The sequence below is a fragment of the Triticum urartu genome, chromosome 4 (genome assembly GCF_003073215.2).
Source record: "Triticum urartu cultivar G1812 chromosome 4, Tu2.1, whole genome shotgun sequence".
In the NCBI taxonomy this organism is placed as follows: domain Eukaryota; kingdom Viridiplantae; phylum Streptophyta; class Magnoliopsida; order Poales; family Poaceae; genus Triticum; species Triticum urartu.
The window spans coordinates 585445945-585460497 of record NC_053025.1 but is presented as its reverse complement, the minus strand read 5'-3'; the positions used below and the strand labels follow the sequence as shown (position 1 = coordinate 585460497).

Genomic DNA, 14553 nt, shown 5'->3' with positions numbered 1-14553 from the left:
ACTTCGTCTACTCCGACCACTGTTGGTGACATCGGCCCCGCGCCGATGGACGCCGCAATCGTCGTCGAGTTCTTCTCTGCTGGCCTCTCTGACTTCTTCGACATGGCGTACAACTCGTGCAGGTCCCAGTCTCCGTGTGCCCGGTGCTGGCTGCACCGCCGCGTGCCTTCGTCCACGACGTGTCCCGGGCCTGGCAAGCCTGGTGCGGCGCTTCGTCAACTTTGTCTTCGTCCATCTACGCATGCCCGGTGCTGGCACCACTGGTGCGTGCCTTCGTCTACGATATGTACCCGGGCTTGGCAACCCCGGCGCGACGCGTCGTCAACAACGTCTTCTTCCCGGCACACCACTACTGCGCCCATGACTAATTCGGCGCCTCTTTGCGCCCGCGGCTCCACGACGACTTCCGCGACACCGGCTACCCCGACTCGACATCGACCACGGCATTCTTCGCACGGCTACCTCGACCACGGCTCCACCACCCACGCTCTCGGCTACCTCGACAAACGGCACAAAGGGCTACCACCTTGCTTGAGCAACCTCGTCGGTTTCCACTCCAGCCACGACTACGTGATGCATCGACCGTTATGACTATGGGGGGGTGTCTGTCGGCTTGCCTTCGGATTCTTCTCCAGTCTCACCGTCTGCGTCCTATCGTTGTGACTGCGGGGAGATGTTGAGTATAATGTTTATTAGGAAAGACGAGATAGACTAGGATTTGTTCTGGCTTGTCTTGTACTCCAAGTAGATCATTGTACTATATATATATATATATATATATATATATATGTATATATATATATGTATATATATGCCCACCAGGCTCAAGCAATACAATGAACTATTCCACCAATCCTCTTTCTTCCTTCTAACAGTCAAGAAATTTGAACAACAAGGGGGCTCATAAGCAAGGCAGACAAAGAAAGGGGTGTATGAGCAAAGGCAGATGAACTAGGGGGGTTATAATTGATTCTCCCGATTTTATGATTGCAGTCTCACTATATTGGTAGAGGAGCAACATTTTCAGTTTTAGGGCAGAGAGAGCAGATATCCATGAGATTATATCCATATAAGTTGGCTAGACAAGCAGAGAAAACACCATGGCAACTTTCTTCTTAAAGATGGCAATTTTTTCTATAGACACGGTTGGCAATTTTTTGGAGGGGTGAGGCCGTGAGACGGTAGTTTTAGTGTGGGAAACTCGACAATTTTTTCAGTACACAATTGTAGCTTCATAAAACATTAGCAGTAATGTATTTTTTATGCGTCATGCCATTTTTAGTGTATAGACCATGGCAATTTCTTTGTGACAACGTCAATTTGTATTTGGACAAATTTTGAATTTTAATTACAAACATGGCAATTTATTTTCTGTAGCATGATAAAAAAAATGTTGGTCCATGCCATTTTAAATTTGCACAGCACGAAATTTTCGCTGGTTGCCATTTATCATGGCGTTTTTGTTTTTTGTAGGTATTGTGTTGCAGTTTAAACAAGTACTACAACAATCCATAGCAATTTGTAGGTTTTCGTGGCATTTTTATTGTACAGATTTTTTTATAAAAAAAACTCAGTAGGGTTTCCTTCGTGCTAGCAGACCCAGGCCGGCATTTTGTTTTAGGCTTTTTGTGCCGTTTCAGTTTAGGTAAACGTTTGGGGCTGGGGCGCCGGCCGAATCGCTCGGCCGGTCACGCGCCATGCTGGCGTTGTGCTCCCACTCATTCCGCCCCCGCGTGAGACGCGTGTTTTTTGGTCAACCCACAAGGACCGCACCTTTCTCCCTTATCTCTTCCCGTGCACGCCATCTTCTACCTTCAGCCGCGCCCTCCCTGCACCCTGTTTCTTCTCTCCCTTCTCCATTCCCTTTCCTTCTCTGGCAAGGCAGATAGGGAGGCCCCCGGCCATGGGCGTTGTCTTTTTTTCGCAGGGGGGTCTGGCGCCGCTCTGGGGGAGACAGAGGGGGATCGACGGCGGCGCTGCCTACCAAGAGCTTGCCACCCATGGGTCCGGTGCCGCTAGAACCAGAGTATAGCGATGCTGGAACGAGCGGCCATGGTTGATGCAACCAGCAGCTGCTGGAGGTGGAGACGGGAGAGGCTCTGGTATTGCAACCGGGCTTTTGGTTTGTTGGAACCAGAGTCCCGAGATGCTGGAATCAAGATGCTGGAATCAGAGACCATGTTTTTGCTGCAACCAGCAGTTGTTGGCGGCGAAGACGACGGGCTCTGGTGCTGCAACCCTAGATCATTTTTGCCGGAACCAGCGGGCGAAAAAGCTTCATCCACACATGACTGATGCTGGAACTGGACGACGATATAGGCAGTTTTGCTACAACAGGTTTCTTGTTTTGCTACAACCGACAAAAAAATTGCTAGATCTGGCGAGTTTCTTTTTGTTGTGACCGTTGGCGGCGATGCATTTTTTGCTGGAACCTTTGTTGTTTTTTGTCGCGATTGTTGTTGTTTTCTGCTACTATCGGCGAACACCATTTTTCTGCCGAGGCTTGCTACATACGGCGGCGACGGTGTTTTTTGCCGCATAGGCGATGTTTTTTTTTTTTTTGGCTGCAACTGGCTTCAGGTTTTGCTACCATTAGCGGATGCTTTTGCTACATCCATGCACGGCAACGACAACAAGAGGTGCTTTGCAGGGGGTTGCCGCGAGCCAGCCGGCCGACGGGCTGCACGAGATGCTTGCGGGTGGAAACCGGCATCAGGGGAGACGCTGCGCTCACGGTTGTGCAATGCAACGGCGGCGTGCCATGGGGAGGGAAACGGGGGCTGCGTGCTGCAACGGGGGCGCGATGATGGGGCGGGGCTGCGACGAGCCGCGTCGCGAGGGGCCAAAGCGGCGGTGTTGCTGCCTCGCCGGAGAGCGCACTGGCCCGTCGCTCGCGTCGCATGGGGAGGCACAGGCGATGAGGAGTTATTTTCTCCGTGCGTTGACGAACAGAAGGAAGAAGACAACTGGGGTTATCCAACGAGCTATAGGTAGCCAGATCGGATGGCTGCAGTGCGACCGGCCCAAACTTGAGCCGGTGCACCGGCGCAGAGTACTGCCCTTCGGTTTGGCGGTCATCAGGTCTAGAGGGAGAGGGTTCGCGCTGCTGGGAGGCCTCTCGCAAGTCACAACGAACGAAATCCTTCGGTGGTTCCCCTGCCCTCGCACCAACGATTCGTTGGTTCGGGATGGCTCCTCCCGAGCGCGAACGTCACAGAGTCCGTCTTTACTTGTGATCAAGAATCCGTGTCTACGTACTTGTTTTCTTCCATGATGATGATCCGGACTGGGTTGTTTCTCGTGTGCTCAACTTGTGTTCGTATCCAATTAGTATGTCTCTCTCTTTGTTTCTTCCTTTTCCCCTACTCGAGACGGACCCGGCTTCCTCCTCCAGACACCCCGACCTCCCCTGCATATAAGTAGCCACGCCCCCTGGCCACCAAACCAACGCAACCGCAACCATTAACGTCGTCTTCTTCTCTTCACGTAGACAAGTTTTCAATCTCAGTTTTTAGTTCTTCATGGAGAACAAGGGGACAGCAGCTGCGCCGGCGGTGCCGGAGAAGGAGGCGCAGGCGGTGGCGGCGACGTCGTGCTTCAAGAGGACGGTGGGCGAGGACGCGTCGCTGTTGGAGCTGGCCAAGGACCAGTACCGGCAGTTCGCGGAGGCGCAGGGTCGGGACCACTGGGAGTGCATCAAGAACAAGGTCAGCTCCATGTTCGCCGACCCCATCTTCGGCGGAGGCGCCAAGGACCACGGCTCAACCAACACGACGCCGCCCGTCGAGTCGCAGTAGATCGCCGTCGTCTAGATGGCCTATATATATATCGTTATCACTACTCACTCCATGAGGATCGTTAGTTGGTTGGGTCTTTTTACTTCTAGATTAATTAAACTTGTATCGTCGTCATTATGTATAATATTTTTGGATTTTGAGTTAATTAAACTACTACCTCTCTCTCAGTTTACAGGGCATGTACGTGCCCCTAGGTCGTTAATTTGACCAACTTAATACAAGTCATATATTACAAAAAAAATATACCAATATAAACTTCAGATGCTTTATTTTCAAACCGTATAATTTTTGTGCTATATAGTTTATATTAAGGTGATAAAATTGGCAACCTAGGTATACGCGTAGGACTTATATTAAGGTGATAAAACGGTAGTCAAAGTGATAACCTGGAACAACAGCTCTTTTTTATTCTCTCAATCAATGTTATTCTTGCTCCCTTGTTTTGATATACTCCATCTGTAGCAATTCCCTGGTATGGCTGTTGTTTACTTTGTGTTCCCTTGCTCAATTCGAATAAAATTACCGGGTTTTTTTAGAGGACCTGGATCCTTATGAGTCCCTAAGATCTGCACTTTATAAGTCACTTAGTCATATAAGGCAAAGCAGCAAAGAATCCAACGCCTCAGACTGTTTAACGAGTGTACAAATCAATGCTGTAATCACGTGTAGCGTGTGCCCCAGAAAGAATCAGTAGGTCTGCAATTGCAAGGTTCCCAACAATGCTGCTTCGCCTACCACAAAACCAAATCCCAAACCACTCGCATGATGTCAAGATCCTATTGCTAATAATTCGACAACCTCAGGAGAAAAACGAACGAACCAGACGATCTGTCATCATCATTGCATTGATAAACTTTAGCATAGATTAGTTTAGATACATGACTCAACTGAGGGAGATTTCGGCATCATCGCAATTGATAAAACTTTATCAAGGGATTACATACATGACTGGACTGACGGAGAAAAAGAATGAAGGGCCATCTGGCCTTTTACCCCCCAATCTATCTCTACATCCTAGACTACACTTGGCACATTGTTAACGAAGGGAATTAACACTAGGACTACCAGCCATCGGGCGGTTAATTAAATACGTGAGCTGCTAGCCTGCTACAACAAACAAAGGACCAACGTACCTCAACACACAATGCAGCACCAGCCGGAGGAGGAGCCTTTGCCCCCCAGCACCGCTGCGACGTCCAATCAGTAATGATTAAACTTCCTCCGGTGCCGACTGCGACGTCCAATCAGTAATGATTAAACTTCCTCCGGTGCCGACTGCGACGTCCAATCAGTAATGATTAAACTTCCTCCGGTGCCGACTGTAGTCCGAGACGTATCTAAACGTCTGCCCGCAGTCAGGGACTGAGCACTCGTACGGGCGCTCCCCCGTGTGGACTCTTATGTGTTCTGTCTGCGCCCACAGCCACTTGAAGGTCATCCCGCAGCCGTCCCAGGGGCACTTGAAGGGCCTCTCGTCGCGGTGGACACACTGGTGGCGCTTCAGGTACTTGTGCGACTGGAAGCGCTTGCCGCACGACTCGTCGGTGCAGATGTTGCGCTCGTGGGCGCGGAGCTCGGCTCTGCTCTCGAATGTCATGTCGCAGAAATCGATCTCGCACTGAAATAACTCCACCACCTTGGACCTCTTGCCCTTGGTTGCGGCAGCGGAAGGTTTTGCGGTTTCAATCTGCTCTGCCGGCTCTTCAATTACTGCAGGTTTCCTCCTGGGCCTCAGCCTCTCGCATGGAGCGCGGGCAAAGCTCCCAAAACTTTGCGAATTACTGGTACTTAACTCAGATTCCCTCTTTCTTTTTTGCTTGCGCTTGCGTCTGACATAGCATATGATACTTGTTCTTTTTGAGCTTCCAATGCTTCTAGACAATATGTCTGGTTGATAAGCTTTTGGTGTGCCTGAACTTTTGCCTGTATCAGATAAACTGTTTGCTGAACTGTCAAGTATTCCTCTGCTGTTCTTCAAACCCTGGCAGTTCCAGGCACCAACTTCTTCAGCATTTTCTTGTTTATTTTGTATTTCAGCATTCTGAATCCTAAGCGATCCATCAGATGCCAAATTGGGCAAAGTCCGTCCCTTGCATGAAATAGATGCGCCAACGGAAGAGCTAGACGTCTCTATAACTTCATTGTGTGCAACATCACCTGCAGACTGGTCAATGCTAGCCAGTGTCATCAATGTCAAGGAAGCATCGTCAACCTCATCTTTTCCAGGAACATCAGCTAGAATGGATTCTTCTGCTAAAGCTCCAAGTAAAATACCAAGAGAATCCAACTCTGTGTTAACTGAATTTCTATTTTCTCCAGAGACCACAGTCGTCAAAGCAGCTTGCATGCCTTCCAAAACGATGGCATCTCTCTTCGGATACTCATGCTGTGACTCAGTAGGAATAGCGCTCTCGAGATTGACGGCCTTGTCACCAAAATGGCCGGAATTGACCTGTACTGCCGCGGCCAAGTTTCTGCCAGCATTATTACAAAGTTCAATATTCTCCTGCTCCTGTTGAACTTGGAGCTGTTTGTCTTTGCACTCTGAAGTGACATTATAAGAACCCAAGTTTTCATGATTGCTGCTGTCTTCTGCAGTCATGCTTCCATCTACAAGGAACTGTTGTGCGGACATAGCCACGGAACTAGTCAACTCATCTGACTGGACACATTGCTGTTCAGTGGTAAAGTCATCTGACACCCCAGGTGAATCCTGAGAATGCGCTGAACAAATTGAATCATCACTAGTGCTAGCACTTACCAGATCGTCAAGTTCACAGGTGCTAACACTTACTGTACCTTCACAAACTTGATGCGTCATCGGATATTCAGCAGCAGCAACAGGGATACCAATCAGATGATGCATGTCTTGATCATTGTCCACAGAACACGTGTGCATATCGACTACATCGTCAGCTTCTTGCAACCTACTTGGCTGCAGAGGGGCATTTTGTTCAGCGGTTCGCTGCCTTTTGCTACCAATCAGACAATGCATGTCTTGATCAATGTCCTCAGAACACGTGTGCATATCAGCAACATCGTCAGCTTCTTGTAACCTACTTGGCTCCAGAGGGGCATCTTGTTCAGCAGTTCGTTGTTCTTTGGCATTCTCGTAAGCATTTCCAGAAGTGCCCATCTCAGCCTTTGTAACTGCAGGGCTAACCACGTCAGGACCTACTGTGGCATTACGACAGGCAGCATAACCAACAACCCTATATGGGGTTCGTGCTCTTCTGCAGAGCCATTTGAGGTTTGGAACGACAGAAATAGGCGAAGGCTTATCTGAGATGTCTAATCTCTTCCAAAATGACAAAGGAGGTTGCTCTTGGCAACCTGGTGTTTCTTTCCTAAGCTTGGCAAAATATTTCATGTTTAGACCCATCTGTGTTGTCCAATCTCTTTCATCTTCCTTGTACCCCTCGTCATCAATTGAAATGTTGATTAGATGTAGATCAGATTTGGACGCATTTGCAAGTGGAACATCTTTACAGTCAAACTGAAACTCAATTTCCTCTGCAATTGATATTGCAAGTGCTTTTAGCTTGGTGTAATCTGCAAAAAAAATAAGGGGAATTTTTAAACTTCAAGAAATACACTAATCAAATTATGGCATTAACATGTGTAGAATTGGTTCCTAATCATGATTCAGAACAAGAGTTCACTTGAGATATTTTGAAGGAGGCATAAGCTCCGAGCTAGAGTCATTTACATGCATCTGCAATTAGCACTCTTGGGTCAACAGAGAAGGAAATGTGGGCCAAGAGCTCCCTGGATCGCTTCAGGACATATGTGCGCAATCTTTGAAGTGATCCTTTTGACCTAAAGTTTGGACTTAGTGCCATAAACAGTCAGATGCCACTCTTTTTGCTAATTAAACAAGCACCGCTACTTTGACTCCTATGCTCATTCTATCTATTGTCTATTCCATCATCGCATTATTCTGTACTGTTTTATATAGCATCCAACAGAAAGACCATTTACAAAAATAGGACATGGTGGGTCAAGTCACGTGTCATCTGTAATTTCCACACATAGCAGATATGACTGCAATTAGCTGCAAGCACAGTTCACTTGCATAACACCAGCGAATACCGACACCAATCACATCGAGCAAACACCAGAAGACCAGAGTTCAATTGTATTATATCCTTCAAAAAATAAATTGGCTTTTGTACAAATAATTGCAGTAATTTATGTGCTCCATCCTAGTACAGGGCTTCAAGACCATCCCCTCCAATTAGTATCTACTGGAATAAATTTATACAAGTCAATATGTTCCATGTTATTATATTTTTTTTTGGGATTTATCACTTGGATTACAAAAGATCGGAGATTTATTCAATGATACAAAATAATACACTGATTTTCATAGTATATTCAAGAGTTTAGTCTTTTATATAGAGGAAGAAGCCATAACTTTATTAATACAAAGAAAATAAGTCCCACAGATGAAGACAATCTAAACCAATTTAGCATCTTCTAACAAAGCTTTAACGAACCAAACATGATGACAACACATAAGTGTGTCAAAACTCAAAAGAGGAATTGCTGATTTCATATCCAGTGTTAAGGATCAAGGCAGCGTGCATCAGGCATTTGCAGTAAAAGAGAATATGAGAATAAAGGAAGTTAGCATCATACTCTACCTGCATGGCAAATGATGAGAGCATGTGCACCCCCTTTGCCTTCAAGCAACTCCTCAATCTCAAGTGCATGTTGCAAGCAGAAGATACGGGGACGTACAAATGCAGAGGTTATATTCCAGTCAACAGTGTTGCCGCAACTTTCTGTGGCTTGTGCATCAATATCACCTCTGCCAGTTTGTTTACTAAATTCTATACCAAAACGAGCACTCGGTATTTTCGTCTCAGTTGTCTCTGTGTTGATGCCCGGATTAAGGGTATTTTCACTATTGCAAGAATGTGCACTATTATTATGTGGTAGTAGGGGTCCATCAAGTCCCACACCATCTTTATCTGATTCCGCATTCTGATGACTGAAGTTAGACTGTGCCACAGGGCTGGAAGGTCTTTTGGCAATAACTGGATGTCCTGGCAAATAAGGAGAAACCTTTGTCAAATATTCACACATGCAAAAACAAAACATATCACTGTGGCTAAACCTGAAATATGAAAGAATGAAATGTACAAGAAAGTATATTTAATAAACAAGCAAGGATACTAATTATTGGTAAGCTTCATGCACTAGCCAAGGCAACCAAAAGTCAGAACTGATGGAAAGGGCTAGGCAATCCACATATACACTTCAACAACCCCTCTCACATGTGACGAGGGAAGTCAACAGGTGAATAGACTCGGAGGTATGGCTCAAGAAGCCTATATGTGGACACAGAGGGGGGGAGCAGCAATTTTTGGATAAATTGCGAAAACCAGGACTTGAACGCAAGACCTTAGGCCCTGATACCATGTTAAAGCTTCATGCACTAGCCAACGCAACCAAAAGTCAGAACTGATGGAAAGGGCTAGGCAATCTACATATACACTTCAACAATTATAATATATAAGAGAACAGTCAGAAAAAAGGGTCTAGTAATGTGTTCCATGTATCACCAAAAAATCAGCAAACAATGTAATTAAAACAAAGTAGCTGCGATGTAATCAATGATTAGCACACAGCAAGAATTCCATTGGTATTGCAATTATTCTAGACAGAATATTTCTACTTGACCATACCCATTAATTGTAACGTGCTAAAAGACAGGATCGCTCATCATGTTTGACGAAAAGAGAAAATAAGGATTCAAGGATACTAAGAATTTGATCCTAGTGAGGTTTATCATATAAGCGGAACTATGACAAGAGCGAGAAGTACCAACGATGGCAATTGACACCACAAAACAAATCTGCACCTGTCAGTAAAATGTTCACTTAGTTCCTGCACCTGTAAGAGACTACAAAAGCTGGACATACCTGAAATGCTATCATCAGGAGAACATGGAATTGCATTTGAATGGTTCTCTTTTTCACAATTCAGCTTAAATCTCTCTATATCAACAAGGGACATATCTTCCAATGCTTTCTTGGAGGGTTGCAAAATTGCCATAAATGGGAAGCCAAGAATTCCACAAGCAACGCAGGTCAATGAGCCAGAATCAATGCTCAAATCAAAAGGAAGGTCACCATCATCATCAGTGTCAGTATCAAGTTTTTGCGCCTCGGCAGCAGACATGGCATCAGATGATTTGCTGTCCATAGACATGCATTTAGGTTGTATCCCAGCTCTAGATGCAATATCATCAGATGAACTGTTCTCTTTGGGGACAGACTTGATACTGTGAACATCATCAACCTTCGAAGGAGCTTTTGGGCCAGAGGAGCAGGAATGTAAAGCAGTAGAAGATGGCAGCAGGTCAGGCTCCCATAGAACAGCATTTTCAATTAATTTCTTCTTGAGAAAAGCACACAAAAGTTCATTTTCACTAATCATATCTTGTAAGAACTCCCGTTTGACTAGTAGTTCCCTTTCTTCTTTTCTCCGATCTCTCAAACGAGAGGTTCGAATTCCATACAATAATTCTCTGGGGGTTCTGAAATCAAAATAACCAACTAGATTCAAGATTCTGAATGATAAACCTAATAATCATCTGGCAGCCTCATGATTTTAATATGGACCAAAAGCACTAGAAATCAAGCATAATTAAATCCATAATTATAGCATGGAGACCAACTGATCAAGAGAACAACTTTGTCATCATACGACAATGACAGGTGTGCTTCTTATGATAAATTTTCTTTCACGAACCAAGCGTTGCTCGGTCTGTGGGGACTGGGGAGTGATGCGCTAGCACCAACCCACCCACTGGGGTTCGACTCCTGTGGAGCAAAATTTATTCCACGGAAATTCTGGTGTCTGTCATTTTGTCTTGCAACAATGCCAAGTGCTAGTGCTTGGTTGGTCAATGATTTTTTATGTTACATGTTTCATTAGCCATAAGTTCCGACACAGAAGGCAATCATGATTCTGTCCAACATAACTAAACCACTTCTACAAACAGGAAGATACAAATCTCAATACATATAATGTAAAGGTAATGACATTGTTAGCTTAAAATGGCATTGCTAGCTTCTCAAGAGAACCTGGAGCGTTCAGAGGTCCTAGGGACATTATCATTTAAAGCTTTCCTGCCCTTCTCTTTTTAACTGTAGTGTTTGGGCTTCTGTGGTGTTCTCCTAAACTCTGAAGTTCTACTATTTTATCAGTTTATTATACATGTTAAATTCTGACAAGATACAGGCCAAATGCATGATCATTGAATGGTATTAAATAATGAATTTTCCTATTACATTTAATACTAAGTGTTACCTTCAGCCATGTTATCGCACCTCCGAACAGTGAAATGCTAATGATACCTATTGCCATCGATAAAAAGTCTCTGTAGATTCGAATGGTGATCATTTCTGTTCCTAACTTCTTATCTATAAGAAGTTATGTGACTAATTTCTCTTGTGAAGGCGCAGCATTGATGTGTGTTGGGCAAATAAAGAATCAGAATGGGTCTTACACACCATAGGTAACTGGATAAGGGACAGCACCAAGTTACAATTTATGTTAAACCACATAACAGCAACTGGTGATTTTTGCTCCTACAAGCTAGTGGGATGATGGTTGGCAAGCCACAATGTTAACCAGATGCAGCCTTCAACAAAAATATAAGCTACGGGTAGAGAAGTACTAATGCAATATTCGATACTTGTATTGGGGATCTTCTACTGCAGAACTCATTTTCATGTTTCAATGGTATCACTTATCTATCAATGTGATATGATTCCCTGGTCTCTGAGCAAATAATTTAAATTTGTTATCTTGGTGTACCAGATGATGCAGGCGCCTACTACCCCCCCCCCCCCACACACACACACAAGTTCCAATAGATGTACAAATACTTCTGAACTTATACATAAGAAATTCAGCATCCAGACCTAACAAATGTATATCCCATGCATAATCACTTTGTTATGCCAGAGCTAACGAGTACATCTAATTAAACCGCTTATTCTACCATTTGGCTCTTGTAGGGAGACAAAAAAAGTATTCTGCATTGATCTGTATGTAGGGTCATAAATAAAAGTTTACCTGGATATAAAGGAAACTGCTAGCAAATACAGTAGCTGTTGATGAGAAAGCATTGGAAGATAATTCATCACAGCTCTTCGAACTGCGGCCTCTTTGGCAAACTTCAGCCACTGGGGAGTTGCAAAGTTGGCAGCTTCTCCACAATTAAATCCTGTAATATATTGGTCAGGCCATTTAGAACTGCTGCACAGAACAATCAAAATGCATAGATGTAGATCTTCAGTCTCTACGCTGTACATTATCTGGTGGTCGCGCAAAATAAATTGTCCTTATACATAGGTAGTACCTCAGGGGAGTTTAAGTCATAGTAGAAGCCCTCAACTTAATATTACAGGCATGCAGAGATAACACTATCCTGGTCATTAACAAACTTTAGAGCAGCATTATAGACTTACGAAGTTAAATTCTTTGAATGTTTATAAACAAAACGGGTAGAAGTCCAATGCAGCAAAACAACTATAACGATATGAAAATCAAACATGGCCGGACTTCTGGCAAAAAAAAAATCAAGAGTTCCCTAGTAGTTTTGATATGTACCTAGATATCAAAAGTTATTTTGATGTAACAATACAACAACAGCACACATCAGGGCACGGGCAATCGTGGATTATTTTAGTTTACTGCCAGTGCCATAAACATAAAATTACACCATAGCTGTAATACATAGTCTAACAATTATCAAATCACGATAACGGAATGTCATAACAACAGGTGTAATGAAATCTAAAGCCTAGATGAACTGACCATGGCTAAACCCGACATGGTAGGCCCTTGGGAACGTCACCACAAATTCACCAGGATGCTGCACCAATCTGAAGCACAGATGCAGAATGCATATCAGTGCAGAAATTAAATGTTAATGTACCATAGCCACTTTTTGACAAGAAAACAATGAGCAGTGACCATTTCAGAGAATGTACCTACAACAGGGCAGACCAGCGGCTACAATGACCTCAGGGGACATCAATGTCGTTTTCTCCCCAAGCACTGCCAGGGACGCTGCACGAACAAACATTCAGTCGATTCATAATACTAGAACGATGAATATACTGATCACATAAGCAAACATAAGAAAGGGAAATAAATACCAAGGCGATCAGGATTGCCTCCATAGCCATGCACACGGATAACTTCCTCAAGCTCGGCCGCCCGATCCCCAGGGACCGCGTACCACGTCTTGGGCGCACCGGTGTGCAGGAAGTTGAGGCTGTGGAGCTCATGGTCCTCGATGTGCCATGCGAACCAGCTGAAGAGCATCCCGATGTAGACCATGGGAGAAGTGACACCGGGAACATCATCTGGCATGAACCGGGTGAGCGACCCTGGAGCCCGCGCGATGGCCTGGAGGTTCCAGGGGCTGCTGGAGAGCTTCCACCCCGTGGCCTTGTCCCCTTCATCCGGCGAACTCGGGTCGCCCTCCCGCCTCCGCTTCTTGTGCGGGCGGCGATGCGACTGCGCGGAGGCCGCGAAGCCGGATCCGGGGACGTCGTTGGCGTACTCGACGTAGATGGGGCGGTCGGCGGAGGCCTTCCAGAAGAGGGACTCGACGGCGAGCGGGGTCGGGTCGCGGAGGCCGGCGAGGTGGGCCCTGGCGAAGGCGCGGGACTTGGCCTCGAACTGGTCGAGCGTGTAGCGCTCCCCGCTCTGCCAGACCTGCTTGAGCACCTGCGGCGGCGGGCGGCCGCGGCGCGCGGTGCCCAGCTCCTGGTGGCGGGTGGTGAAGAGGGCGGCGGGGGCGGTAGGGTTGGAGGAGGAGGGGTCGGGGTCGGGGTCGGGGGAGTGGGAGGGGGAGGAGAGGAGGGAGCGGTTGAGGTGGGCGAAGACGTAGCGGCGGGAGGGGCGGTGGTAGGGCGGGATGACCTTGCAGATGCCGAAGGCGGCGGCCTCGCGCTCGACGCGGGAGAGGAAGGCGATGGGGTCGGCGAACTCGGACTCGGTGGGGCGGTACTCCGGGGCGCGGGGCAGGCCGCGGAGCCAGGCCGGGACGGGGGGCTCCGGCATCGGGGCGGGGCTAGGGTTTTGGGCGGCGGCGACGGCGAGGCGGGGGCAGCATTTGGGTGGGGATGGGAGGGGAGGGTTTGAGGAGGGGAATGGCTCAACGCCAGCAGCGGGGGTGGAAACTGAGAAGACGGTGTGTGGACTCGGGCTTTTCTGCCTGCGGTTGCCTACTGCGTACTGCCTGCCGGCAGGGAAAGCAAAGCAAAGCAAAGCCAAACACTACCAGCATTCCTACTCAAATGACGAGCAATAATAGCCCCCGGTTATACATTTTACTATCATGCAAAGCAGAATGCAGACTACTTAAGTCATGAGCACAAGTGGCACTAGGGTCCTGTTTACCAATCAAACACTTTCCTATGAAATAGCCAAAGTAACGAACAAAAGGAAAATGAATACTGCAAATTCTTCCATGTATAATTCCCCTAGTTTCACCATTGCAAATACTCCTAAGAAACAACTCAAAATCACTCTTTCGAGGTTCATCATATGAACCCCAAAATGGGATTTTGAATGCATAACAAAACTCGTCAATATACATGTTATAAGATTTACCATATCCCCCGCAAAAAAAAATTAAGATTTATCATATAACCGAAAGACAACTCAAGGTGCAGTATGATGGGGTATATATTTAAATCTTGCCGAAAGTGTCGGTGAGCTG

General features: G+C 46.2%; 1 protein-coding gene across 2 annotated transcripts; it reads right to left on the bottom strand.

The window, feature by feature from the left end:
* Nucleotides 1-4626: 4626 nt before the first annotated feature.
* Nucleotides 4627-14014, bottom strand: LOC125552909 (probable lysine-specific demethylase SE14). 2 transcript variants are annotated; one of them, XM_048716631.1, is made up of 8 exons: nucleotides 12980-14014; nucleotides 12812-12890; nucleotides 12636-12703; nucleotides 11892-12042; nucleotides 9728-10344; nucleotides 8444-8848; nucleotides 5105-7349; nucleotides 4627-5016 (listed from the first exon to the last, which is right to left on the bottom strand). In XM_048716631.1, exons 1-8 carry the CDS (start codon nucleotides 13890-13892, stop codon nucleotides 4998-5000), a joined length of 4497 nt encoding a protein of 1498 aa, XP_048572588.1. In that variant the 5' UTR covers nucleotides 13893-14014; the 3' UTR covers nucleotides 4627-4997. The 2 variants fall into 2 exon arrangements, with proteins under 2 accessions (XP_048572588.1, XP_048572587.1); XM_048716630.1 differs by having other exon boundaries at nucleotides 4627-7349.
* Nucleotides 14015-14553: the final 539 nt, after the last annotated feature.

What these genes read in the sequence shown, in the direction of transcription:
- LOC125552909 (XM_048716630.1), bottom strand. Translation starts at nt 13,892, where the DNA reads ATGCCGGAGCCCCCCGTCCCGGCCTGGCTCCGCGGCCTGCCCCGCGCC. An exon ending in GCAGTTTCCTTTATATCCAG is followed by an intron (nt 10,345 to 11,891) that starts GTAAACTTTTAT and finishes TTTTGATTTCAG; the next exon opens with AACCCCCAGAGAATTATTGT. An exon ending in TCTCATCATTTGCCATGCAG is followed by an intron (nt 7,350 to 8,443) that starts GTAGAGTATGAT and finishes TTTTTTTTGCAG; the next exon opens with ATTACACCAAGCTAAAAGCA.